Here is a 27,975-nt window from a genome sequence, read left to right on the forward strand (position 1 = left end):
AAGCCCTGGTATTTTCACAGATGTGAAGAGTGGAAAGAGCAGATGGGTGTGGAGGGTGGGGAGTATGACAGACTTAGAATGTTATGAGTGAATCTGATCATGGGCTTTACTGTCCCCATTATGACAGGATGTGAACTTTAAGGAAGTGGCCATTGCCTTCTCTCAGGAGGAGTGGGTGCTCCTTGATGAGGTTCACAGACTTCTGTTCTGCGATGTGATGCTGGAAGTGTTTGCACTTGTATCATCGGTAGGTAAGACTTTCACATTCTGCCAGTGTCCTGAGATGATGACCTCTCTTTATTTATTCCTCATCCGTAGCTTTCTCTCTCCCACAGTCAGAACATTGCCTCTGCTAATTTCCCCCACTGTCCTCTCAAATGTGCTGTGGCTACCAGGGATGAGCTGGATGGAAACCCTGAGCAAAGGACTCTGTAAACATCCCTAACACCTGTAACCTCAAAAAGTACAGGAAGTGTTAGGGAGTAAGGAGTTTTGCAGTGAGCTTAATGGGTCCCAGCTTGTACTTTCTCTTCCTGGGAGGCTGACAGTGTCCACATGAATGGCTTCAACTTCTGCACTCCTTCTTTAAAAGGTTCTTTGTGGCAACCTGTGCCATGTTATGGTCTTTACTACACGAACTATGGGCTGTTCTTGTAAGGCCCCCATTCAATTGTTTGTAATATTCTGTTCCCTGAATACTGTAGCAAGCTGGCCCAGTGCAGACTGCTCACTTCTTCATCACCTCTTCCTCTGCATTGGTGCCTCTGCAGTATTATGCAACATTGACTTGCACATATGTTATGAGGTGCACATATGTGCTAAGTGGTCCTTGAAACCAGCTACTCCTTTATTGAATTTTACTTGGAGTAAGACGGAACCAACTTCTTGCACAGCTCACTCTTGTCTTCTGCAAACAAGCTGTGCTGAATGCTGTTAGTTGAAGGATGAGCTGGAGAGCCATATTCTCATCCATGTGGTTCTTGCAATGTTTGTGTCATATTTATGAAGAGGCCTCCCTGTGTTGTGATCTTCATTAGCCCAGAAAGTCCCAAGAGCCTCTTATTAATCCTTCCTGCACATCTCCTATTTTCAGACAATTGCGTGGAACTAATGTGTGATGTGTAACACACTTTTGCAGTGGGACTTCCCCCTGTCACCACATCCATTTCCTTACCCTTTCTCACTTTTCAGGTTGTTGGCATAAAATCGATGGTGATGAGGCCTGTTCTGATCAGAGTGTATCTATAAAAGGAGAGTCGCAGGTCAGGTCTTCTAAGACAGCTCCAAGCACCGAGAATATTCCTCTGTGTAGACTGTGTTTCACTGTGTTAAAAGGTATTTTGCACCTGACTGGATCTTATGCAGCATATTTTGAGCAGAAAGTATTCTGTAGTGACACATGTGTTGGAGACTTTAATTTTAGTGCAAACCCTCAACAGAAACAGAGAAATGAACGTGGGCAGGGGCCCTGGAAACAAGCTATGGACAGGGCTTCCTTTGTGAGCACACCCAGCTTCTACTTACCTTCAGTGCCTTCAACCAACAGGGAGGTTAGGGAAGACTTATGATACAACTCAGAGCTTCCCAAGCATCAGTCCACTCTCAACACTGAGGAGCTACACTGTGGCAGTGAGATTTCACAGGATTTTCTTGATGGAAAATGTCATCACCAGTGGGATGAATGTGAAAATGCTGCCAGCCACAACCTGAAAGCTGATCAATGCCCGGGTGTCTGTTCTGGAGAACTGCCTTTTGAGTGTAACAAATGTAGGAAAGTTTTTAGACGAATCTTTAACCTCATTCGACACAAGACAGTTCACACTGGTGGGAAGCCATATGAATGTAGAGAATGTGGGATGTCCTTTCTTCGAAGTTCTAACCTCACTGTACACCTCAGAGTTCACACGGGAGAGAAACCATGTTGAGTGTTCTAAATGTGGGAAGGCTTTTAGCCATAAGTCTAACCTTATTAGAAACCTGAGAGTTCACAGTGGCGACAAGCCATATGAGTGCTGTGATTGTGGAAAGTCCTTCAGGGATGAGTCTAGCCTCAAACAACACCAGAGAATTCACACTGGAGAAAAGCCCTATAAGTGTACGGAATGTGGATGTCCTTTCCTCAAAGGGCTCAACTCACTTTACACCTCACAGTTCACACTGGAGAAAAGCCATATGAGTGTACTGACTGTGGGAAGTCTTTTAGCCAGAAATATCACCTTATTAAATGCCTGAGAGTTTACAGAGGCCACAAGCAATATGAGTGCTGTGATTGTGGGAAGGCCTTCCATTATAAATCTTCCCTGAAACAACACCAAAGAGTTCACATTGGAGAGAAGCCATATGAGTGTAGAGAATGTGGGATGTACTTTCGTCGAAGGTCTAACCTCACTGTACACCTCAGAGTTCACCCTGGAGAGAAGCCATATGAGTGTACTGAATGTAGGAAGTCTTTTAGCCACAAGTTTAACTTTATTAGACACCTGAGAATTCACAGTGGCGACAAGCCATATGAGTGCTGTGATGGTGGGAAATCCTTCAGTTATAAGTCTACCTCAAACAACACCAGAGAATTCACACTGGAGAAAAACCTTATAAGTGTAGAAAATGTGGGATGTCCTTTCCTCGAGGGGCTCAGCTCACTTTACACCTCAAAGTTCACACTGGAGAGAAGCCATATGAGTGTAGAGAATGTGGGATGTCCTTTTGTCAAAGGTCTCACCTCACTGTACACCTCAGAGTTCACTCTGGAGAAAAGCCGTATGAGTGTAGAGAATGGGGTGTCTTTTCATCTAAGGGCTCACCTCACTGTACATCTCAGAGTTCACACTGTTAAGAATCCATATGAGTGTACTGAATGTGGGAAGTTTTTAGTCAAAAATGTAGCCTCATTAGACACCTGAGAGTTCACACTGGAGAGAAGTGTTAAATGTGCAGGGAAAGTTTTGTTTTTCTCACTTAGAATAACAACACTGAAGGAGACTCTTTGGGACCTTTTTTCCTGAATTTAAACCTTTTTTAATGGAACATGCTCTCTGATATATTCCTCATAAGTTTCAGGTACAAGTGAGGCTTGAAGGAGCTGCATTGTACTTGCTAACGAGCCCAGACCTACTACCCGATTGATGTCACAGTGAGCATTTGTAACTGAGGAAATTTCACCTCTGCCACCTGGCTCACCTGAAGAGTGTGCATCAGTCACAAACCCTGTGTCCTCAAGGGAAATGTATTCTGTGTTCTCACTTGTGCTTGAGAAAATTATGATTACTTCAAGCTCTTGACAGGATCTTCATTCCTTTCTCTCTGACTAGGGAATGCATCTGTCCCACGGTTTTTCCAGAGAACTCATCCTAAGCTAAGGAGTGCTACCACTTTCAGGGACATTGTGGGTCTCACATGATGCTTTTGTGAATTGTTTTACTTTCTAGTTCACCAACCTGCAAATTGCTTACTGTCCTCTGTTCTGGTTTATGATCTTTAGTAAAGATGTTTTTTCTTTTGTAGCTTTTTTTTTAATTTCACTCTCTGGATGATTTGATAAGAAAGTTGTGATCTATCATCATGGGGACATGAACAAATATGGTGGATTCCCCAACTTTCAGTGCCTTGTAAAGCGTATAATAATGTCAGAAAAATCACTCTTTGCCCATTATTGACTTATTTTATACCACTGACCAAGGCAATGAAATAAAGTTGGCATAACTTTTTGGTTCTAATTTGCATCCTGGTGCCTCTAATGTTGGTGAGGTCAGTGGTCCCCCAGAAGAGGAGTTCTTTTTTGTGCTTCTATCATTGTTCTCACATTATCCTCTGATGAGTTGATTTAGGTTCTAATTCACCAACCTGCTTGCTGTCCTCTGTTCTAGTTTATGATCTTTTAGTAAAGGTGTTTTTTGCTTTTCTACCTTTAATCTTGTTGGTTATATTCACTGCCTGGGATGATTTGAAAGGGTAATTGTGATCTGTCAGCAGGGAGAGTGGAACATATATGGTGGGGTCCCACACTCTCTGCGCTTTGGAAGGCACATAATAATGGCAAAAAATCACTCTTTGGCCAATATTGGTTTATTTTGTATTGCTGACCAAATCCTTCAAGGAAAATCTGCATGACTTTTTGGTTCTAATTTTCTTAGCCTGGTGCCTGTATTATTGGTGAGGTCAATGACCACCCAGAAGAAGAGTCCTTTGTTGTGCTCCTGTGAACAATATGAATTATATTCTCTGTTCATAGTATGTCTTACATACTGCAAAGGAGCCCTGTGCTATGTTGTATGAAATTTCATAGGCTGGTTTCATTTGTTGTTACACTGTGAAGTACAACTAATATTAGGACAAACACTGTTTTCATAGTGAGTGAAAGAGATGGCAGTGCATTGGATGAAAATTGCCTCTTCTGAACATTATCCACAAATGACCCAGTCCTGAGTCTTGTTTGTCCTTTTTGTAGCTGGAGTGATTGGTTGTGAAAAGAATGTCATGGTTTTGTGGATTCCCTGGGCCCCTGTATGGTGTTCACCTTAAGGTTATCACAACAGGCAGGAACTCAAAGCTAAAGGAAGAATAATTGTGTAATTAGTCCCAGGTTGTGTGTTTTGTGACAATTCAGCATTCTTGATGATTCTGATGGCAGTAGTCTTCACTTCTGGACAATATTTGCTGCCACAGAGGCAACAGTGATTCTCTCAGGAAATGAGGAGAGAGATGGTCATCTATACGTAAAGAAAGGTAATATGCTAATTTTCCATTACGGTGTCCCAGTAATGACCAATTTGCATATTGACATACCAGCAGGAGGCTGCACATGCAGCAGGGGGCAGGCGGCCGGAGCCAAGTTCCCAGGGTTCTGAGGAGAGTGCCTGACAGGACCCCGGACTGCAAAGAAGGAAGTGGAAGTGGCCACGGGGAGCTCTTCCAATTCCCCTGCACGGACACCCTACCCCAGCACCCCTGGGGAAATGGGGAGGTTGACCAGACGGGGAGAAGACCCAGCCTTGGGGGTAGCTGCAGCCCACACCTGTGACTCCCAATCTCTTCCCCCGCCACCCCCTCCAGGGGCACCCACAACAGTAGTATGCTGGCGACCACCCGTCAGTGCCCCCAAGGCGCCCGCGGCCCACCACTGTGGGCCCCCTCTGCTGGGCCGGGCATGCCTCTCCTCCCTACAATTCCAGACCCGTGTGGAGGCAGGCCTGAGCGACCCCCCAGGGTCAGACCTTTTCCCCCAACAGCAGCAGCACTGTCTCTGCAGTGAAAGCACGGTGAACCTCACCGGGGGCGCAGCTGAACCCGCCCTCCTAGCCCACCTGGCTCTGCACTGGCCCATGCGCCCCCTGCCCCCCAGGAGATTGGAGCCCCACCCTGAGCAGGTACAGCTGCGAAACAACCATGTGCAATTTAAAGGATGGCACCAAGCGGGAAGGTTTGACAGTTACTTCCCCTTCGGCCTTGCCAAACCCCTAACGCCCTGCCCCCGCCATTGCCTCCAGGGCCGACCACCACTGCAGGGCTTCTGGCCAGAGCCCTCTCCTTGGAGGCCTGCAGAACCCTCTGCAAAGCTTCCATAGCTACAGTCCCAGGAAACGATCATGCCCTCCTCCCCTAATCAGCACCTTCTACCTGTGAGGGTGCCCGTGAGCTTAAAAATAACAATCCCTTCCCGTTTAGACATCACTTACTTGATGAAACATTTCTAGGTTTATTAGCTCAGAACATCCTCATGACAACCCAGTGAGGTAGGCGGAGAAGAGATTACAATTCCCATGGTATATGCATATGTATTCAGATCTGAAGCTCAAAGAGGAAAAGTGTCAAGCCTAGTGCTTCCCAAGGTACAGCACACACCCCACGGGAAGGGGGCAATTTGATTTAAAGTGGAGGCAATTCGAGAATGAGTTAACAGTGAAATTTTTGCATTTCTTATGATTCTAGGGGGCCTCGTCTACAGCGTATCCTCCTACATAATAAAAGGCTAATATGCAAATGACCGAATTGTGGAATGACCGGTCACTATGATGCGCGCTGACCACCAGGGGGCAGACACTCAACGAAGGAGCTGCCCCCTGGTTGTCAGTGTGCTCCCACAGGGGGAGCGCTGCTCAGCCAGAAGCCGGGCTCATGGCTGGCGAGTACAGCGGCAGTGGTGGGAGCCTCTCCCGCCTTCGTGGCAATGCTAAGAATGTCCCACTGATGGCTTAGGCCCATAAGCCGTGGACATCCGCCCAGGGCTCCCAGACTGCAAGAGGGCACAGGCCAGGCTGACGGACCGCCCACCCCCCAAGTGCACGAATTTCATGCACCGGGCCACTAGTGTCTATATAGAATTGCCATCTTAATTTTCTAACAACAGGGACATCTGTGTTTTTATTGGGAACCACATTTTAAAGTTTTACTTAGGTATTTGTATAACTGACATGCAATGAAAATTCCTTTTCTAATGTGTACTGTTTGGGGAGGTTGAACATACCGATAAAGCTCAGAAACCATCACATGTGAAATATGCTTCTCTGTTACTCATACCCATGGTGGGGCAAAAGTATGCTTACAGTTGTGAGTATGCAAAACATAGAATTTATTTTCTTATTTTAAATAACTATCCTATATAATCCTATCTAATAAAACAGTAATATGCAAATTGACCGTCACTCCAACACACAAGATGGCCACCCCCATGTGGTCAAAGATGGCCGCCCCCGTGTGGACACAAGATGGCCGGCAGTGGAGGGCAGTTGTGGGAGGTCAGGCCAGCAGGGCAGGGCATTTGGGATGTACCAGACCTATAAGGGAGGGCAGTTGGGGGCAACCAGGCCTGCAGGGGAGGGCAGTTGGGGGATACCAGGCCTGCAGGGGAAGGCAGTTAGGGGTGACTGGGCCAGCAGAGGATGGAAGTTTGGGGCAACCAGGCCAGCAGGGGATGGAAGTTGGAGGCCACCAGGCCAGCAGAAGAGGGCAGTTAGGGGTGACCAGGCCTGCAGGGGAGGGCAGGTGTGGGGGGAACCAGGCATGCAGGGGAGGCCAGTGGGGGCAAACAGGCCTGCAGGGGAGAGCAGTTAGGGGTGACCAGGCCAGCAGGGGATGGCAGTTGGGGGGACCAGGCCTCCAGGGGAGAGAAGTTGGAGGTGACCAGGCCTGCAGGGAAGGGTAGTTGGTGATGACTAGGCCAGCAGGGGAGGGCAGTTAGGAGTGACCAGGCTGGCAAGGGAGGACAGTAAGGGGTGACTGGGCCATCAGGGGAGGGCGGTTGGGGGCGACCAGGCCTGCAGGGGAGGACAGTTAGGGGTAATCAAGCCAGCAAGGGAGGACAGTTAAGGCGACCAGGCTGGCAAGGAAGGGAATTTAGGGGTGACCTGGCCAGCAGGGGAGGGCAGTTGGGGGCGACCAGGACTGCAGGGGAGGGCATTTGGGGGTGACCAGGCTGGCAAGGGAGGGCAGAGGAGGGCAGTTGGGGGCGACCAGTTTTGCAGGGGAGGACAGTTAGGGGCAACCGGGTGAGCAAGGGAGGGCTGTTAGGGGTGACCAGGTCGGCAGGGGCGGGCAGTTAGGGGCAAACAGGCCGGCAGAGGAGCAGTTCAGCGTAGATCAGGCTGGCAGGGGAGTGGTTAGGGGTGATCAGGCTGGCAGGCAGAAGCAGTTAGGGGCAATCAGGCAGGCAGGCAGGTGAGCAGTTGGGACCCAGCAGTCCTGGATTGTGAGAGGGATGACTGACTGCCATGGGATCGGACCTAAATGGGCAAACATCCCTCGAGGGGTCCCAGAGTGGAGAGGGTGCAGGCTGGGCTGAGGGACACATACACACACACACACACACACACCCATGAACAAATTTCGTGCACGGCCCTCTAGTCTATATATATAAAAGGCTAATATGCTCTGTCCCCTTGGTAGTTTGGGAATGTGGGAGTTCATTCGCTTGCTATGACATATGCTGACCACCAGGCAGAGTCACAGAATGAAAGAAGGCTCTGGCCTGCCGCCTGCAGCTGGGGAAGGAAGGTCCCAATTGGCAGCCTGGGAAGGAATGCCCCTTCTGGCAGCCAGAGGCCCCAATTGGCCCTGGTCACTGGCCAGGCTTAGGGACCCCACTCGTGCACAGATTTTGTGCATCAGGCCTCTAGTTTTATATATTTTTAAATGTATCTTATTGATTTTTATAGAGAAGGGCAGAGGGAGAGAAACATCAATCTTCTGCCTCCTGCACGCCCACTACTGCAGATCCAGGCGGGCATGTGCCGTGATCTGGAATCAAACCAATGACCATTCAGTGAACGTGATCATGCCCAACAATATAAGACCCAGTAGCCAGGGAGACTTTATACTTTTATTATTTATTAAGAGTTGTATTATTTTCAATACTAACAACTCTAAACCTAGTTTTGCACACCCTGTATTTACCTCTTGCCCTTCTACAATCTTTCGAATTATCTAGTCCTCCATACAGCCATTGATTTACCTCCTCTTACAATAGATTAGTTCATATTTTTCATAATTTTACAGGCACTATAAGGTGTATAATTTTTAACAAGCACTGGCTTCCTTCTTGCTACACAGGTATTTTTAGATTGAACAGTAATGTTTATGTAAATAGTTAATCTTTTATTGCTAATAATATTGCATTCCATGGAAAACCACTTTATCCATTGATCTGTCTATGGCTTCGGTTATTTCCACGTTTGGGGTTTTATAAATAAAACTGCTGGGAATATCGCATTCAGTTCTTCCTACAGGTGTATGTTTTACTTATCTAACTGTTACAGTGTCAGTGAGTGTGTTAGATTTTAAGATAGGCAGGTCTGTGATCTAAAATGGTCATTCCCTTTGCCTCCCACCCACCCACAGTAGTGAAAATTCCAGGGTTTACGTTACTCAGCCAGCACATAGGATGGTTATTTTTTAAGTAACAGGCCAGGAAATGAGTATACTGTTCACTTGTTTTTGTTTTAATAACATTTCCCTAAGAATTCTTGATGGTGAGCATTTCTTCTTGCATTAAATGACGCTGTTTTTATCTCCTTTGTTAAAATGTCTGCTCAGGATCTTTTGCCTACTTTGTCAGTTAATTTATCATTCTTACCAATAGGAGGACAGTGCAGCATCTAAGACACGTGTTTGAGTTTCACTCCTTCCTCAATGACTCAAGTGACTTCTTTGCCATACGGAACTCTTGGTTTTCAAATCTAAAAGGAAAATTGTTTTCTCAGTTTTTATCCTATGGAAAATTAATACCCACTCATACAATACACTTATAAGTTTAATCTGCATTATTAACATTCTCCACCAGTGTTCTTCAAGTCTAAGTATTTAATAACACATTAAGTGAAGTCTAGGTTTGTAGTATTTCTCAGTTTCCCTGGTGTAAATACTCTCATCATCACCAGGTTCAATCTGCCAAAATGATGACATGGAACATGGACACGATAACATATTTCAGTAGTACATCGTTATATTTCATTTTCAGCATACTGATCAAGTAGCAATAGGTGTGCTCAAGAAAAATTATAATAAAACAGCTGAATTATTGGGAAGTGGCAAGTGTTAAACATCTTTAAAAGTTTGATAAAAGTGTAAGTGATTTAAAGTATCCAATTTGAACAGAATATATATATATATATATATATATATATATATATATATATATATATATATCTTACACTTTTATTGATTTCAGAGAAGGTAGACAGAGCTACAAACATCAACGATGAGATAGAATCATTGATCAGCTGCCTCCTGCATGCCCCACACTCTGTATCAAGCCTGCAATCCTGGCTTGTGCCCTGACCACAATCTAACCGGAGATTGCCTATGGTTCATATTACTCAACCACTGAGTTATTCTGGCTGGGCTAAACACACTTTTTAACGAGCACTTTTATGTTTCCATACATGCCTGTCTCCCTGAAATGAAATCCTCCTCCCCTTTTCAGTGCTTCCTAATTGGCATATGAAATTACTGCTGCAAAGACATAATCTACCTTTGTAACAGCTTATTTCAAATACATCCATATAAAGACAACACTTAGGAAACTTCATGAATCCCAGTCACAATCTGTCGTCATGGTGGTTCTGGTATCTACCTATTCTCAGATACATTAGTGACTCATTTTACTTAAAACCCCTGATGAATTTGGCCCTGGCCAGAGAGATCAGTTTATTAAAGCAACATATCAATAACGCCAAGGTTGCAGGTTCTGTCTTCACTCAGGGCCCATGCAAGAATCAAATGATCAATGTATAAAATTAATGGAACAACAAGTGTGAGTTTCTCTCCCCCCCCCCCCAATACTATCTCTCTCTAATCAATACATTTGTGTTGTTTTACCAAATGAGTCAACAAATGTGAACACCATCACAGACCAGGGACCCTGTGGGGAACCAGCCATAAGAGTTCTCATGAGGGCAGAGCACACAGTGAAGGAGAGAACAGGAGGGGAGGGGCCCCTGCTGTCAGTGTGGCAGGTGGGGAACTGGGGCTGAGCTGCACAGACACAAGTAATTATGACATCTGTGCTCCCTGAGACTAAACCCTAAGGGATTGGGAAAAGCTCTGGGCCTGGACGTGGGCCTTGTGGTCTCAGCACCTTCCAGCCAGGGGTGGAGACTGAGCTATTTTGGATTCAGGTCGTTGAGGAGCCCAGATCCCTCCCAGGTGTTCCAAAGCAGCTCCTGCTACTTGAGGCCCTCAAATCAGTTCACCTACTTTTCAGCAGCCCACACACTCCCCTGAGCCCCATGGGCATTTTTGGAATCTTTCTACTTTTGCATTTCTGGGTAATTTTCCACTTTCATTTCATTAAAATTACCACCGCCCAATCTGTCCCGGAGGTAGTATGGATTCTCCAGTAAATGGTGCTGTGTTTTATTCAATGGTGAGACCATTCTGCTATACAAGCATTTCCAGAAGGAGAGGCTTAGTCTCAACATGATACTACATTGGGGGATCCATTACAGGTGGTCTCCCCCCTCCATAAGTTTGGCCTGTGCTGAGCAGACCCTTGCTCCTCAATGAGGTGATGGAGCCTGGACTCTGAGGGACAATATACTGTGGGATGCGAGGTTGAAGGCAGAGAGGTGGGGTGTTGGGACAGGATTGGTGATGGGGTTTCCTGTTTGCATATGGGGGAGTGCCCATTGTGTGCGTGTCCTGTGGCACACTCTGGGTGGCCCCAATTGTTTGTTTCCGTGTGTGTGTGTGTGTGTGTGTGTGTGTGTGTGTGTGTGTTCCTCAGGGTATTGGCATGTCTACAGTGTGGGACTGTGTAAACCTGGACATAAGCCCAGTACCTGAGTGCCCAGCAGAGGCTGCGAGTGTTCTGTACCTGCGTGTTTCTGTGCTCATGTTCTCTGTATGTTTCTCTCTGAGTCTGTGCACCCCCATCATGGGCAAGTGCATAGGCAATCTCCGGAGAGGCGTTGTAGTGGCACCTTCCTCTATATCAATATGTTCCTCTTCCCCACCCCCAGGTGAGCCCCTTCTTCTCTTCCAGGCATCTGGTGTCCCTATGCAGGTCCCATCTTGGTTCTCAAGGATGGATTAAGCATAGGGTCCGTTCAGAGAGTCCCAGGCTGTGGGAAGGTGGGGAATTGGGGAAGACTCTGATGACAGACAGGAGATATAGAGTGTGGACTGGGAACATTTGGAAAGGACACTAGTCTCTGTGAAGGAGCTGGAGAATCCAGGATCCTTGTGAAGGAATATGAGGATGGATACATGTGGGGAAAAGCTGAGGGGGAAGACTTCTTGGCTCCGAAGTCCCCACTGGTAATGAGGAACTGGACATCCCAGGAGTGGGTGTCCCTTGCCATGTCAGACCTAGGCTGACAACTAATACAGGAAGGTGCCTGGGGCTCCATGGAGCATCACTCCTGGACTTCTGGGCTCTGGTCATCTACTGGGTGTGCATGGCTAACCCAACACGGGCCAGGAGGGAGAATTAGGACCAGTGTGGAGAACCATCCAGCGACCCTTTAGCACAGGGTCAGACACAGAACAAATGGAAAGCACAGGATCGCCATTGATGTTGTCAGCATTTCTCACCATCATCCTCACTGGGAGCACTCAGCAGGGCAATGCAAAAGATAAGGAGACTTGGAAGCAGGTACTGACTGATGTTAATGGAAAAGAACAGGGATGCTGGAATGCTTGCAGCCCTGTACCCTTCGCAGTAAACATCCTTAACATGTGGGTATTCTCCTTGACCATAGTAGGGAATCCAGGCAGCCAGGGATTTACCCAAAGTCACACTCAGAATTGGTTTGAATTTGCTGCCCATGACAACTTCCCAAACTCCTTTTTGGGAAGTTCATTCCTTTGAATCTTGAAAATCCATCTCGATGAGGAGAGAGCGAACCATCCTGACTGGTCACCACTGTCATTTCCTACCAGTCCCCACTCCTCTCCTTTGCTCTTGCACAGCATACAAGAGGTCAGCACCATATGGTCGCCCTAATGAGGCCCATCAAGTATACCAGTTCTGCTGCTGACCCCCTGAGGTTGGCTGCAGCTCTGTGATGTGCTTTGACCAATGAAATGTGGTGGGAGTGAAGCCTGTCACCACTAACAGAAGATTCTGGAACCACTGAGACTTCCCACCTTTCCTGTCTTTCTCTGATAATGTCAACAGGTACCTACCTGGTGGCTCCTCCTTTATTCCAGTCCCAGGAGAACCAGGGTGGACATGTGGTATGAACAAGAAAGATATCTACTTTACAAAAAGCCACTAAAGCTTTAGGGGTGTGAAATCTGGCTAATCCTATGAAGTAGAAACTCTACCCTCTAGGAGGCAGAAGAGCCTAGCATTAGAGGCCAGACTGCTGTGGTTAGAGACATAAGGGTTTGACTTCTGGTCCTGCCTTTTATTTACTCTACAATCAGGAAATCTACATGGAGTCTCTGAGCCTGAGTTTCCTCTCTATAAGACAGATGTTTAAACCATCTCTTGTTGTAGAGAGGATTAATGCATGTAAAGCATTGAATCCAGGGCCTGGCACCTGTAGTAAACATTCAGTAACTGTTAGCTCCATAGCTTCACAATTTGTATTGGCTACAAATAATCTAACCATGTATGGAATGTCAAATTGTTTCTTTTGTATCCTTTCAAATTTTGTTTTGAAACAAATAGGATTATGTATATTCTCTCATAGCCGCCTTTTTCTCTTACTAATGTGATATTTTTTTATTAAAATAAAAAATGGGCCTTCTGGAATGGCTCAATTGGTTGAGCATGGTCCCATTCCCAGAAAGGTTTCCAGTTGGATTCCCAGTGAGGACACAGGGAAGGGGGCCATGCGAGCTCAGTCCTCAGTGTAGGGGCTTGCAGAGGACAGTTGATCAGTATTTATCGCTTGCTCGCTCCCTCCCTCCCTCTCTCCTTAAAAGTCAATGAAAATATTACTATATAAATCATTAGTATCTGTAGTCTTCGGAAATAATTGAAATAATACTTTTCACCTCAAGGAGCATTCTGAGCTTCACGGAATCTGAAATAATGTCTCCAAAACAAAAAGTCAGTTTTAGACAACACTCCCCAGACACCTGCCACCAGCCGCTGAAGCCTAATATTGTCAGTTCCCAGCATCACTCAGGCTCCCAAACACCAGTATTCCCAATGGTCAGTGAGTGGCTGTGAGAGAAGATAGCTTGACCCACAGGCAGACAGCGCAGGGTTCCAGGGCAAAACAAAGTCAGGTGGAACAGGCAGGGGCAGACATGGCAGTTTGAGCAAGCCTAATCACAGGAACCAAGCATGGAGAAATAAAATGTCTCTGGACTCACAGCAGGAGGCGTGGGAAACTAGAGAAGGTCTAAAACAATCAGGTGAACTGGGGCATAGAAACAGGGTAAGTGCAGGTTCCTTGCTGGGAAATAATAATAGAGGGAATCAATTAGGTGATGACAAGGATAGATAGAGAGCAGGCTTGTAGCAAATATATACCCCTAGACCACAAGTCTTCATGGGAAATTCTTTATTGGGCCACCCTCCCCACGCAGGGAGTCTGAATCTGCTTGTAATAAATTTTGCTGAAATGTTCTCTGTGATTTCATTCTTTGACTTCTCAAGACAAGACCATGGAAAAATCTGTGGCTACCCATTACCCTTATAAACTGGCATCCAAATTCTACCTACGAGGCCTCAAACAGAATATTACACAAAAGGAAATGCACCTAGTGATGGCTGGTTTTAGCCAATGAAAGCCAGTGGAGACGCATATTATCCAGGTGAACATGGTGAGGGCGGGATTTCCTGTGTCTTTACCTGGTGGTCAGGTTGACCTCTTTGGTATGTCGCTAGAGTCAGAGGCTTCAGAGCACCAGGCCTCCTGTCAATCCAGGCATCAGAGGCTGCATCACCCTGTGCAGTGGTGTGTGTGAGGCTTGTTGAGCACAAACAGGCGGGGAATGGGGCCTCTGTGCCTCCCAGACTCCTCTCCACTTACTGAACTTGGCACAGCCTCGCCTGATGTAAACCTCCAACCTGGGATGTGGGCGCCTCTCAGGTCCTGCATCCCAGGTCACAGCATCTAGAACTGTGAGTTGATTGTGACAGGCTGCAATGCCACCTTGTAAGGACATGGTATTGTGTATGAATCAGGAGGATTTGGGAATACTGGCCTTGTTTTGTGACTAAAGTTTTGCATGAGTAGTTGTACTGTGATTTTCAGGAAACTGGGGCTATGGATGGTCCTGAACAAAAGAGGGACATTGTGTGAGGTATGGTTCTCAACTTTTCCCAAATCAGCTTAGGAGAACAGACTAGAAGAGAGGAGACAGAAGTTGGGGACAGGATGGAGAAGTCCTGTCAAAGATAAGGTACCTGGTGCCGAAACCGGTTTGGCTCAGTGGATAGAGCGTCGGCCTGTGGACTCAAGGGTCCCGGGTTCGATTCCGGTCAAGGGCATGTACATTGGTTGCGGGCACATCCTTGGTGGGAGGTGTGCAGGAGGCAGCTGATCGATGTTTCTCTCTCATCGATGTTTCTAGCTCTCTATCTCTCTCCCTTCCTCTCTGTAAAATATCAATAAAATATATTAAAAAAAAAAAAAAAAGATAAGGTACCTGGCAAGAGTATGCACTGAGGATTGAGTCCTGAAGAAATGTGGTCATCTCCAGGACATGTAGCCCCGTTGGCTGGGCAAGGGTGCTGAGCAGCCTGAGCCCATGGGTCCTGGCAGTGGTGGCCAGGCTCTTAACAAATTTTTTATTTCCACAGATTTCTACCAAGGCAGAAATGCTTAGGGGTGCTGGATTATGAGCTGATTTCAGGGCCTCACACTCTTCTGACCTCTAAAATAACAGTGTACTTGGACTGTCCTACAGCTGTCTTAGTCCTTGGACCTGGGGACACTGGAACCTCTCGTTAACTTTTCTGCATTCGTCTTACTTTCAGATAATTGCATGGAAGCAGTGTATTATGCGGAATACACTTTTGTATTATGCCGAGAACCAATTCCAGCATGTAATACTTACAAGAGTTTCACCAAAAGGTTGGTGAAGCTTGGGCGGCTCAACAAGGGTTAGCCACATATGTAGTTTACCTGTTGGAAATAGATAAATGGCACTTCCCCCAAACCTGAATAGGATTGTTAACTGCCAGACAGCTCAGGGCATTTTATTGTGTCCTATTGGCCAAATACCTGACCAGCTGCAGGCTATTCCCCAAACTGACAATGCTTCTGTATCCTTTGATACCCTACCCTTTGAAGTGTATATCTCTATCTTGCCTTAGGACAAATTGTTTTGAATAAAAGCACAGGTCCTTGGTCAAGGAGGGAGTTTTTAGCTCCTTCAGCTGAAGATCCTCTGACCCCCAATGCCTTTCAAAATTATCTTTAGTCCTTGGATTCCTTCGTGAATCTACATGCAGCCCCTTTCTCCAGAATGCTGAACACTTTGTAAGGCTGGGAAAAGAACCCTAGCAGTATTAGATAATTCCCATGGCACCACAGTCAACATTCATTTCCTTATCATTATCTGTTTTTAGGGTTTTGTCAGAAAATGAAAGTAAGGTGGCACCTTTTGAGCAGAGTGTATCTGTGGATGGAGAGTCACCGATTAGGGCTTCTAACACAGCTCCAGCAAGCCAGAATGCCCTTCTGTGTAAGTGTTGTTTCTCAATGTTAAAATATATCCTGCACCTGACCGAGTTAGAAGCAGCATACATTGTGCAGAAAGCATTCTTCAGGGATTCATGTGTGAAAGAATTCTCTGAGTGCAAATTCTCACCAGCAACAGAGGGATGCTAGTGAAGAGAAGCCCTGGAAAGAAGATGTGGACAGGGCTTTGTTTGAGTCCAAGACCAGCTTCTCCTTACCTTGGGTGCCTTCAACCAGTAAGGAGACTTAGGAAGACTTCTCAACCATCTTGCATCATCCCAAGCACCAGGCAACTCTTAACACTGAGGATTCACACTGTGGCAGTGAGATTTCACAAGAATTTATTGATGGAAATAGTATTCACCAGAGTGGTAAATGTGAAAATAGTGCCAGACACAACCAGAAAGTTGTTCAACAGCAGGATGTCTGCTCTGGAGAAGTGAATTATGAGTGTAAAAATTGAGGGAATGTTTTTAGAAGAATCTTTAACTTAATTAGAAACAGGAGAATTCACACTGAATAAAAGCTCTATAAGTGAAGTGGTTGGAAGAATTTCTATAGTAAGACACTGCTCTCATTAAACACTGGAGAAGAGCCATATGAATATATCTATTGGGGGAAGGCCTTCAGTCAAAGGTCTACCCTCATTCAACATGATACCATTCACACTGAAAAAAGAGATATGTGTGTAGTTAATGTGGGAATTCCTTCTCCTGAAGGTCTTATTTCACTAAATACCACAGAGATAACACTGGAGAAAAGTCAGATAAGACTACAGATTGTGGTAAGTCCTTCAGTCATGGCTCTACCCTGATTCAACATCAGAGAGTTTACACTGGAGAAAAGCCATCTGAGTGTAGAGAATGTGATATGTCCTTTCATCAAAGGTCACTAACTACCACAAATTTCACACTGGAGAGAAGCCACATGAGTTTAATGATTGTGGGAAGTCCTTCAATCAAACATCTACCTTCATACAACACCACAGAATTCACAGTAAGGAGAAAAAAAGTATGTGTATCAAATGTGAGAAATCTTTCAGCCAAAGGTCTGACTTCAGTGATCACCAGTGAGTTCACACTGAAAAAAATCCATATGAATATACAGATTGTTGGAATTCCTTCATTCATAGCTCTACCCTCATTCAACATCATATAATTCACACTGGAGAAAAGCCGCATGAGTGTAGCGAATGTGGGATGTCCTTTTGTTGAAGGGCTCACCTCACTAAACAACACAGAGTTAACAATGGAGAAAAGACGTAGGAATGCAGTGACTGCTGGACGTTGTTCAAATGAAGGTCTCATGTCACTGAATGCCTCAGGGTTCATACTAGAGACAAAAGGTTTAAAAAATGTGTGTGTGGGAAGGCTTTTAGGTGCCATATTCACCCCTTAACCACAAGAGAGTTTACACTAGAGAAAAGCTGCGTTGGTGATTGTGGGAAGTCCTTTAACCAAAGATCTAAGCTCATGGAACACCATGGAGGTCACACTGGGGAAAGATCTCATAAGTGTAGTGAATGTCAGAAATCTTTTAGCCACAAACCTAGCCTAGTTATACACCTGAGTTCACCCTGGAGAAAATCTTAAATGTGCAGGGAATACTTTATTTTTCTCACTTAGAATAATATCACTGAAGGAGATTCTTTGTGACATATTTACCTGAATTTAAGTTCCTTTTAATGAAACATACACTCTGTTTGATTCATCATAGGTTTCAGATGAAAGTGAGGCTTGAAGGAGCTGCATTGCACATGCTAACACGCACAAACCTACTACCTGATTGATGTCACAGCGAGTATTTGTGGCTGAAGAGATTTCACTGCTAACACATGGCTCACCTGAAGAGGGTGCATCAGTCACAACCACTGTGTGCTCAGAGGAAATGTATTCTGTGTTCTCACCTGTGCTTGAGAAAATTATGATTACTCTGAGCTCTTGTCAGTATCTTCATTCCTTTATTTCTGATGCAGGCTTCATCCAGAGTGCTTATCCTCAGCTAAGAAGTGCTACCTCTATGAGGGACATTGTGGTTCTCACAATATGCTGTGATGAATTGTTTCAGGTTCTAATTCACCAACCTACAAACTGCTTGCTGTAGTCTGTTCTGGTTTATGATCTTTCAGAAAAGGTGTTTTTTCTTTTGTACCTTTAATTTTGTTGGTTATATTCACTGCCTGGGGTGACTAGAAAGGAAAGTTGTGATCTGTCAGAATGGAGAGGTGAACAGATATGATGGGGTCCCAAACTTTCTGTGCTTTGGAAGACACATAATAATGGCAGAAAATCAGTTTGTCCCATATTGGCTTTTCTGAATTGCTGCCCGTGGCCTTAAAAAATTGTCTTCTTGACTTTGTGGTTCTAATTTTCAGCCTAGTTCCCCTATTATTGGTGAGGTCAGTGGTCACCCTAGAAAGGAAGCCTTTGTTATGTTTTTGTGGACCATCTTAATCATAGTCTCTGGTCACAGGATATATTACATAATTCTCCACAATGTTTAGGGGAATTCTTCCCCACATACTGTAAAGGAGCCATGTGCTGTGATGTATGAAATTTCATACCCTGGTGTCATTTTTTTATAACTCTGAGGTTTATATGGAACCACCACTAAGACATACACACTGTAGTCATAGTGAGTGGTAAAGATTGCATTAGATGAAAAGTGCCTCTTATGAATGTATCCCACAAATGAGCAATGGTTTTGGCTTTGTAATCTTTGCATACAGACATTCTCAGGTCTTCCATAATGTTCCTGTGGCTGAAGTCATTGGCAGAATAAAATAATCTCACAGTTTTTTGGATTCCCTTGGACCATCTAGGGCAGTGGTTGGCAAACTCATTAGTCAACAGATACAACGATTAATCAACAATACAACGATTGAAATTTCTTTTGAGAGCCAATTTTTTTAAATTTAAACTATATAGGTAGGTACATTGTTATTAACTTAATTAGGGTACTCATAAGCCGGCCTTTGGTAAAACTCAAGGGGCCAAAGAGCCGCATGTGGCTTGCGAGCCGCAGTTTGCTGACCACAGATCTAGGGCATGCACCTCAAGGTTTCCTGATCACAAAATCTCAAAGCTAGAGGAAGGATAATCCTGTACTCACTGCAAGGATGTGTCTTTTGTAACCAGTTAACAACCTTGTTCATTCTGATGGCAATAGTCTTCACTGCTTGCAATATTTGCTGCCAATGAGGCAAGAGTGGTCCTCCCAGGAAATTAGGAGAGAGATGGTAGAGCACATACAGGGTTGCCATTTTAATTTTCTAGCAAGACAGAGATACCTAGGTCTTCATTTGGTAGCACTTTTTAAGGTTTTATTTTGGTACTAGAGGCCCGGTGCATGCAAATTCCTGCACTGGAGGGGGAGTCCCTCAGCCCGGCCTGCCCCTCATAGTCTGGGAGCCCTCAGGGGAGGGAGGTGACCCGGTAATCAGGAGAAGGTGATGCTCCATCACACCTCTGCTGCTACCACTGCTGGCAGCCTAAGCCTTGGCCAGCCCTGGTTACCTGAGCCTCGGGCAGCCCTGGGCGGTTGGGCAGCTGCCATCCGAGGCTTGCCTGCACCTTAAGACATCCCTGGGCTTCTGGGGGACTGACGGGCCTGTCACCCCAGCGGGGCTGAGGGTGCTGGGCGCCGCCATCTTGTGGCTGGGGGCACTTCCATCTTTGAGGGCATGGCAGTCGATTAGCATATTCCCTCCTTCTTGGCTGTGGGCACCGTCATCTTTGCTACAGCATGAAGGTCAATTAGCATATTCCCCTTTTGTTAGATAGGCTATTTATAAGTGACATACAACAAAATGCACTTTTCTAATGTGTACTATTTGTTGAGCATGGACAAACGGATCAAACTGTAAAACCGTCACATGTGAAATAAATGTATCTCTCACCCATATACAGGTTAGGGCAGGGTTGGGCAAACTTTTTGACTTGAGGGCCACAGTGGGTTCTTAAACTGGACCGAAGGGCCGGAACAAAAGCATGGATGGAGTGTTTGTGTGAACTAATATAAATTCAAAGTAAAGGAGCGGAGGGGAGAGCAAGAGAACCCTCCGCTCTTTCTGCTCCGCGGGCCGGATAGAACAGCCGAACGGGCCGGATCCGGCCCGCGGGCCGTAGTTTGCCCATGACTGGGTTAGGGCAAAAGCAGAGTTACAGAAGTGAGTATATAAAACAAAGAGCTTATTTTCTATTTTAAATAAATATTTTATATGTTTAAAATATATTCATTGATTTTTTAAAAAGAGAGGGAGGGAGAGAGTGAGAGAGAGAAAGAACTGGTGATATGAGAATTATCAAATAGCTTCCTCTTATGCACCACCTACAGGGCATCCAGCCAAGTATGTTCCCTGTCCTGGAATGGAAGCAGTGACCTTTCAGGGCAAGGGATGGTGCCCAGCCAACGTAAGTACAATGGCCAGGGGAGAGTTTATACTTGTATTATTATTTATTTATTTTTGAATTAATTTCCATACAACAACTCTAAAGCTACTTTATCACACCCTGTATTTACCTTCTGCCTTCCCCATCCCTAAATGCATTAATTGATTTTCCTTCCTTTACAAGATTAGTTCATATTTTTCATAAAATTGTAAGCACTATAAGGTGTGTAATCTTTAACAAATATTGGTCTCTTTCATGCTACAAAGTTATTTTGAGATTGAACACTAGTGCTCATGTGAAATGTTATTTTTTATTGCTGAGTAGTATTGTGTTCTGTGTACTTACACTTTATCTATTGATCTGCCTATGGTTTTTGTTATTTCCAGATTTAGGGTATTATAAATAAATTTTCTGGAAATACTGTGTTCAGTTATTTATATAAATGTATGTTTTACTTATCTAAATGTTACAGTGTAGGTACATGTTTTGCTTTTGAAGACATGCAAAGCTGTGATGTAAAATGGTCATTCCCTTTGCCTTCCCAGACACACACAATAATGGAAATTCTAGTTTTTCTTTAACCCTGTAAACTATGCTATGTTTAATATTTTAAATTGTAGGCCAAAAAATCAGTATAGTGTTAACTTGTTTTGTTTTAAATACATTACCATAAGAAATTTTTATGGTGAGAATTTCTTTATGCATTTATTTACACTGTCTTTATCACTTGTTGAAAGGTCTGATCAGAAATTTTGTGGCAGTGCATCCGGTTAGGGCGGGACGTCCGCCTTCCTCCTCCTGGCGGTCATTTTGACCTCTTTAGTTTCTTCAAGGACTCACAGGCTTCAGCCCACTGGTTGTGAGAAAGAGGAGGCCGAGGAGGCAACGTCCTTGCTGTTCAGGGTGTGTCTGAGGCTCTTTGAGCACCAGCCTCCGTGCCTCCCGGACTCCTCTGCTCACAGCATTCAGTCCGCCTGACCCCATTTAACTCCCAGCCTTGGAGACTGGTGTCTCTCAGGTCCTGCCGCCCAGGTCCCAGCGTTCAGAATGGTGAGTCCCTCGTGGGTGACACAGGTTGATGGGGAAGAGGGTGGAAGGCAGCAGTGCCATCTTGTAGGGACACGGTGGTGCGACTGAGCTGGGAGGATTAGGAAAACCTGGGCCTGTTTGGGTCTAAAGGCAACAAAGATGAGGTGTGGTTTTGCACGAGGAGTTTTCCTTTCATTCTCAGAACGCTGGGGCCATAGATGGTTGTGAACAAAAGAGGGACATTTTCTGAGGTGGTTTCTAACTTCTCCTAACATTGCTCAGAGGAAGAACAGACTAGAAGACAGAGGACAGCAGCTGTGGACAGGAAGGGGAAGTCCTGTAAATGATAAGGGAACTGGCAAGAGTGAGCACTGAGGACTGAGCCCTGAGATCATACAGGATCTGGAGGGCACCTGGCCTCGGGGCTGGGCAAGGGCACTGAGCAGCCTGAGCCATGGAGCCTGGTGGTTGCCAGGCTCCCAACAGACCCTTTTCTTTGCACAAATTCCTGCAAATGCAGAATCGTTTGGTGTACGGGTTTGTGGAGCTTATTTCAGGGCCTCTCACACTTGTGGCCTCTGAGATAGTGATGCGCTGGGACTGTCAGCCCCTCCTGTAGCCCTTGGACCTGGGGACTGTGAACGAACAGGCACTAAGCCCAGACTCCTAAGGCCAGGAGTAGGGCTTCAGGATATGGACCTTGTTTTTGGCCACCAGTGTGATGAGTGCGAGGTCCTCCAGACATAGGTTCCAGAATGTGCCAAGGCTTGGAGTAAAGAGGGAGCTGACTCTGAAATCGGCAGGTATTTACATATATATATAATGTGTAGAAAGAAAGGGAGAGGGAGAGATACAGAGAAACACTAATGATCCAGAAACAAGGACCAGTTGGTACCTGCACAACCCCTGCTGTGGACCCAGCCCACAGCCCAGGCATGTGACCTGACCAGTGCATGGGTCTCTGTTCAACAAACTGAGACACATCAGCCAGGACTGTGGATCACTTTAATACAAGGAATCATGGTCAGGTTGGTAATGGTAGTAGTAGCTCTGAAGGGACAGTGTGAGCGTGAGGACTGGCTTTCTTGCTGGGGCCACTGTTTGTGGGAGGTGGTGTCACAACACAGCATAGAAACAGAAGTTGTCTTGTAGAGTGTCAGGGAGAGATAATGGCTTTGCAGTGGACATGGCCTTTAAAAGGTGAGTGCATGTGCGATGAATTGGAGGCCGTAGAATAATTCAGAAAGATGAGATAGGGAGGTTGGGGTTTTTACATATTTACTTCTCCAAACTCTCACCAAGATTTTGTTGTGACCTTTGGTGTGGCCTGGCTGTTGGGAGTAGCAGTCTGTCGTGTGGATTAGCTTAGACCTTGAGTGGTCATCTGTGACACTCACTAAGCATGGTTCAGAGGGCCTTCGGGGCTGGGACTTGAGTGACGATTAAGTGAAAGGTCTTGGTTGTGACTGCTGAAGGGACATCAAGTGCAGCATCAGGGGAGGTGGGCTCTGGGTGTCTGAGATCTGATTGTGGTTCTTCATAGGTTAGATTGAAGAAAAAACAGTCATGGAGAGAGACCTTCATAGCCGGACTCAAGGCTGCCTCAATGAGTGTGGACTATCAGGGTCTGGGCAGTGCTTGTCCTGTTTAAATTTGGCATCACATGTTCTGAGTAATAAGTAACAGGCCAAGGAGAGTGCCATGAGGGCTGGTGCTGTGGAAGTGCAGGTGTGAGAGAGGTTTGGTAGAAAGAGTGATGGGCATTTGGAGAGGGATTGTGAATTCATGGCCACAGGTCCCTGACATTGCCATAAGAGTGGATGGAGGGTGAGTCCATTTCTGGTGGTGTCTGGATGATACAATAAGGGGAACTTTAGGGTAATTGCCTGGAAAGGGGTGTTTTGGCATATGGCCAGGTATAGAGCTTAGATGCCATTTATCTACCCACCTGATTTTGGTTGTTGGGTGCTGACACACTGATTGTTAGGAATGAGGTAGCATACATCAGTGTTACATGGGGTTGAAATCTTCACTGGAATGGAGGTGGTAATCTATAATTTTGGACAATAGGTAATTAAAAAATAACCTGTTTTCGCCACAGCAAATTTGTGTTACCATTGAAGTTGTGCCTCTGAGAAGGAAGCGGTGAGAGAGAAGTGTTGGTCAAATAACTATGTGACGCAGGTAGTGCAAAGTGATGGCCTCAGCACTGAGATTGTGTTTGTAGTTTGAAGTGTGATGCCATGTTTTTGGTGTCTTTGAGGAACAATGTGAGGGACTACAAGGGTATTGACTAACAAGAGCAGTATCAAATCACTCACACTCCCTGTATGGCTAACATCTCTTCCTACCCTATGTTCTTGACACCCACTCTGTTGTCAAGAGGAAGTGTGGTGTACATGTGAAGCCCAGAGCTCAGTTATCTTCTATCTGCTGAACTGCCTTTATTGTTGTGGGAAGACAAAATATCAGTAGAAATATAAGAAGACAGTGACTTATATGGGATGAATCCCTGGTATCTTCTCTGGTGTGTGGAGTGGAGAGAGCAGATGTATATGGAGGGTGGGGAGTATGACAGACTAGGAATCTTAGGAGTAAATCTGATTATGTGCCGTTCTGCCCCCATTATGACAGGATATGAACTTTGAGGATGTGGCCATTGCCTTCTCCCAGGAGCAATGGGTGCTTCTTGATGAGGCTCAGAGACTTCTCTACCGCGATGTGATGCTGGAAGTTTTTACACTTGTATCATCTGTAGGTAAGACCGTCACATCTCTCCTAGTGTCCTGAGGTGATGCCCTCTTTTCTTATATCTCCACCTGTAGCTTTCTCTCTCCCACAGCCAGTCCAGCGACTGTGCTAATTCACCCATTTTCTTGTCAAATATGCTGTGGCTGCCAGAGCAGAACTCTGTGGAGAGAGCTGACACCCATAGTCTCACAAAGTACAGGCAGTTTCTGTGAGTCAGCACTTTTACAGACACCTTATGGGTTCTTGCTCTTCCTATTCCTGGGATATTTCCTACATCCACATCAATGACTTCCCCTTCTGCCCCCTTTCTTTAGCTAAAGGTTCTTTGTGCCCACCTGTGCCATGTGGTAGTCTTTAATTACATGAGCCATGGGGTGTGCTTGTAAGACCTCCTTCAATATCATTTGTAATATTTTCTTCCCTCAGTATTATTGCATGCTGACTTGCTCTGGGCTAGTACTGGCTACTCACTTCTGCCATCTTTTATAACTACTCAGAATGTTTAGGTTTTATATATTTGTAGAGGAGGAGGTGCAGAGAGAACTCTGTTTTTTTACAGAGTGAACATGCCAGATGGTCTCAGAGGAAACCTGGTCCTGCTGTAGGAAACCGGGGGAAAGTATGACATAAGGGTATTGTTTCTATCATACCAGGAACCTGCTTGTGTCCAACAGTGTTTAGGTGCAGGTGGCCAAAATACATTTGTACCTTTTCTTTCCCATACTTGACACTTTTCTGACATGTCATTTCATCTGTGACTGGCTGGCTTTTGTCTACTTTCACCTTTGCGGCCTTCTTTCATCACCTGTTCCTCCTCACTGCTCCCTCTGCTGTATTCTCTGACATGGACCTGAACATGTGTTACGAGGTGATCCTAAACCAACATACATACCTAAGTGATCCTAAACCAACAGCAACATGTTTATTGAAATAAGATGTGACCAACCTTCTGCACAACTTACCCATGTTACCAGCAGACGAGCCCTGCTGAATGCTGTTAGCAGAATAAGGAGCTGGAGGTGCTGCTTCCCTTCCATGTGGTGCTTGCCATGTTTGTGTCATATTTCTGTTGAGATCTTCTTTGTTTTGTGATCTTCAGTGGACCAGACTTCACAGCAGCCTCTTCCTCATCCTTCCCACAGTTGTTGTTTTCTCTTACAATTAAATGGAACCAATGTCTTATGTGCAATACACTTTTTGTAAAGGGACTTACACCTGACACCACAGTCAACATTTATGTCTTCACCATTTTTCCCTTTTCAGGTTGTTGGCATAAAACGGATGGTGAGGAGTCCAATTCTGATCAGAGTGTATCTGTAGAAGGAGAGTCACAGGTCAGGGCTTCTAAGACAGCTCCAGCAACCCAGAAGAACCATCTCTGTAAGCGGTGCTTCTCAGTGTTAAAAAATATTTTGCACTTAACTGAGTTACACGCAGCATACTTTGAGCAGAAAACCTTCATCAGTGACAAATGTGTGAGAGGCTTCTGCTTCAGTGCAAACCCTCAGGAGCAACAGAGGGATGCCATTGGAGAGAAGCCCTGGAAGGATGATATGGAAAGGCCTCCAGTGGGGAAGCTGAGGAAAACATCCCAGCCATCTCAGAGCTTCTCATGCATCAGGGCCCTCCCTCTCCAACCTGAGGAGCCACCATGTGGTAGTGAGAATTCACGGGAATTTGTCAGTGGAAAAAGTTATCATGAGTGCGGTGAATGTGAAAAAGCTGCCAGCCACAACCAGAAGGTTCTTCAACGTCAGGGTGTCTGTACTGGCATAGTGAATTATGAGAGTAGCAGGTGTGGGGATATTTTTAGACATAGCTTTAACCTCAATAGACATAGGAGAATTCACACTGGAGAAAATCCCCATGAGTATACTGATTGTGGGAAGTTCTTCAGTGAAAATACTGATCTCGATAAACAACCCAGCGTTCACACTAGAGAAAAGCCATATGAGTGTAGTGATTGTGGGGAGTCCTTTAGGACAAAGGTTACCTGCATTCCACACCACAGAGTTCACACTGGAAAAAAGCCATATCAGTGTAGTGATTGTGGGAAGTCCTTCAGTCAAAAGCGTTACTTCACTGTACACCACAGAGTTCACACTGGAGAAAAGCCATATCTGTGTAGTGATTGTGGGAAGTTCTTCACTCAAAAATCTAGCTTCACTATACACCACAGAGTTCACACTGGAGAAAAGCCATATCATTGTAGTGATTGTGGGAAGTACTTTAGTCAAAGGTCTTCCTTCAATCAACACCACAGAGTTCACACTGGAGAAAAGCCTTATGAATGTAGTGATTGTGGGAAGTCCTTTACTCAAAAGTCTTCCTTCAATCAACACCACAGAGTTCACACTGGAGAAAAGCCTTATGAGTGTAGTGATTGTGGGAAGTCCTTTAGACACAAGTCTTCCTTCACTGAACACTACAGAGTTCATTCTGGAGAAAAGCCTTATGAATGTAGTGATTGTGGGAAGTCCTTTAGACACAAGTCATCCTTCACTGAACACTACAGAGTTCATTCTGGAGAAAAGCCATACGAGTGTAGTGATTGTGGGAAGTCCTTTAGACAACGTTCTGCCCTCAGTCAACACCGCAGAGTTCACTCTGGAGAAAAGCCTTAGGAGTGCAATGATTGTAGGAAGTACTTCAGTGATATTAAACATCATAGAGTTCACACTGGAGAAAAGCTTTAAATGGGCAGGGAGTATTCTATCCTTCTCACTCAGGATAACAACATCGAAGGAGAAGGTTTTAGACCCTTTTACCTGAATATAAACCCTTTTTCGTCAGAACATACACTCTGCTGGAGTCCTCATAAGTTTCAGGTACAAGTGGGCTTTAAGCAGCTGCATTGCACTTGCTAACCTACTCCGACCTACAAGCCTACTGATGTCACTGGGAATATTTGTGCAGAATCTATTTCACCTCTACCACCTGGCTCACCTGAAGAGTATTCAGCATTCATAACCCCTGCATGTTCAGGAGTAGTGCTTGAGAAAAGTATGAATACTCTAAGCTCCTGGCTGGATCTTCATTCCTTTCTCTATGACTAGAGAATTGATCTGACCCAGGTTTCATCCAGGGCACCTGTCCTTAGCTAAGAAGTGCTACCTCTGTCAGGGACATTGTGCTTCTCACATCATGTTGTGATGAATTGTTTCAGGTTCCAATCCACTAACCTGAAAACCACTTGCTGTCCTTTGCTCTGGTTTATGATCTTCTTGTAAAGGGTTGTTTTGTTTTTGTTTTTCTTTTGTACCATTAGTTTCGTTGGTTCTATTCACTCCCTGGGATGACTGAAAGAAAACGTGACCTGTCAGCATGTATAGCTAAATGAAAATGGTGGCTCCGAAACTTTCTGTGGTTTGGAAGGCACAGCATGATAGCAGAACATTCCTCTTTGTCAAATGTTGGCTTCTTTTGTATTGCTGCCCAAGGCCTTGAGAGTAAGACTGCATCACTTTCTGGTTCTAATTTGAAGTCTTGTGCCCCTTTTATTGGTGAGGTCAATGTTCTCCATGAAGAGGAGGCCTTTGCTATCATTCTGTTAACAAGGTGAATTATATTCTCTGTTCACAGTATGTATTTCATAATTCTCAGCAATGTTTAGGGGAAATCCTCCCCATATACTGTAAAGGTGCCATATACCATGATGTAGAAAATTTCATATGCTGGTTTTATTTGTTGTAAGACTCTGATGTTTAGATAGAGTCAGAATTAGG

General features: G+C 45.2%; 1 protein-coding gene across 1 annotated transcript; it reads left to right on the plus strand.

Moving 5' to 3' along the window:
- Positions 1-167: 167 nt before the first annotated feature.
- LOC308239165 (uncharacterized protein) lies at positions 168-27,964 on the plus strand. Its single transcript, XM_080651794.1, has 3 exons — positions 168-247; positions 24,134-24,257; positions 25,514-27,964. Exons 1-3 carry the CDS (start codon positions 218-220, stop codon positions 26,872-26,874), a joined length of 1,515 nt encoding a protein of 504 aa, XP_080507920.1. The 5' UTR covers positions 168-217; the 3' UTR covers positions 26,875-27,964.
- The last annotated feature ends 11 nt before the right edge of the window (positions 27,965-27,975 follow it).

The sequence above is a fragment of the Plecotus auritus genome (genome assembly GCF_963455305.1).
Source record: "Plecotus auritus genome assembly, chromosome: 15".
Taxonomy (NCBI): domain Eukaryota; kingdom Metazoa; phylum Chordata; class Mammalia; order Chiroptera; family Vespertilionidae; genus Plecotus; species Plecotus auritus.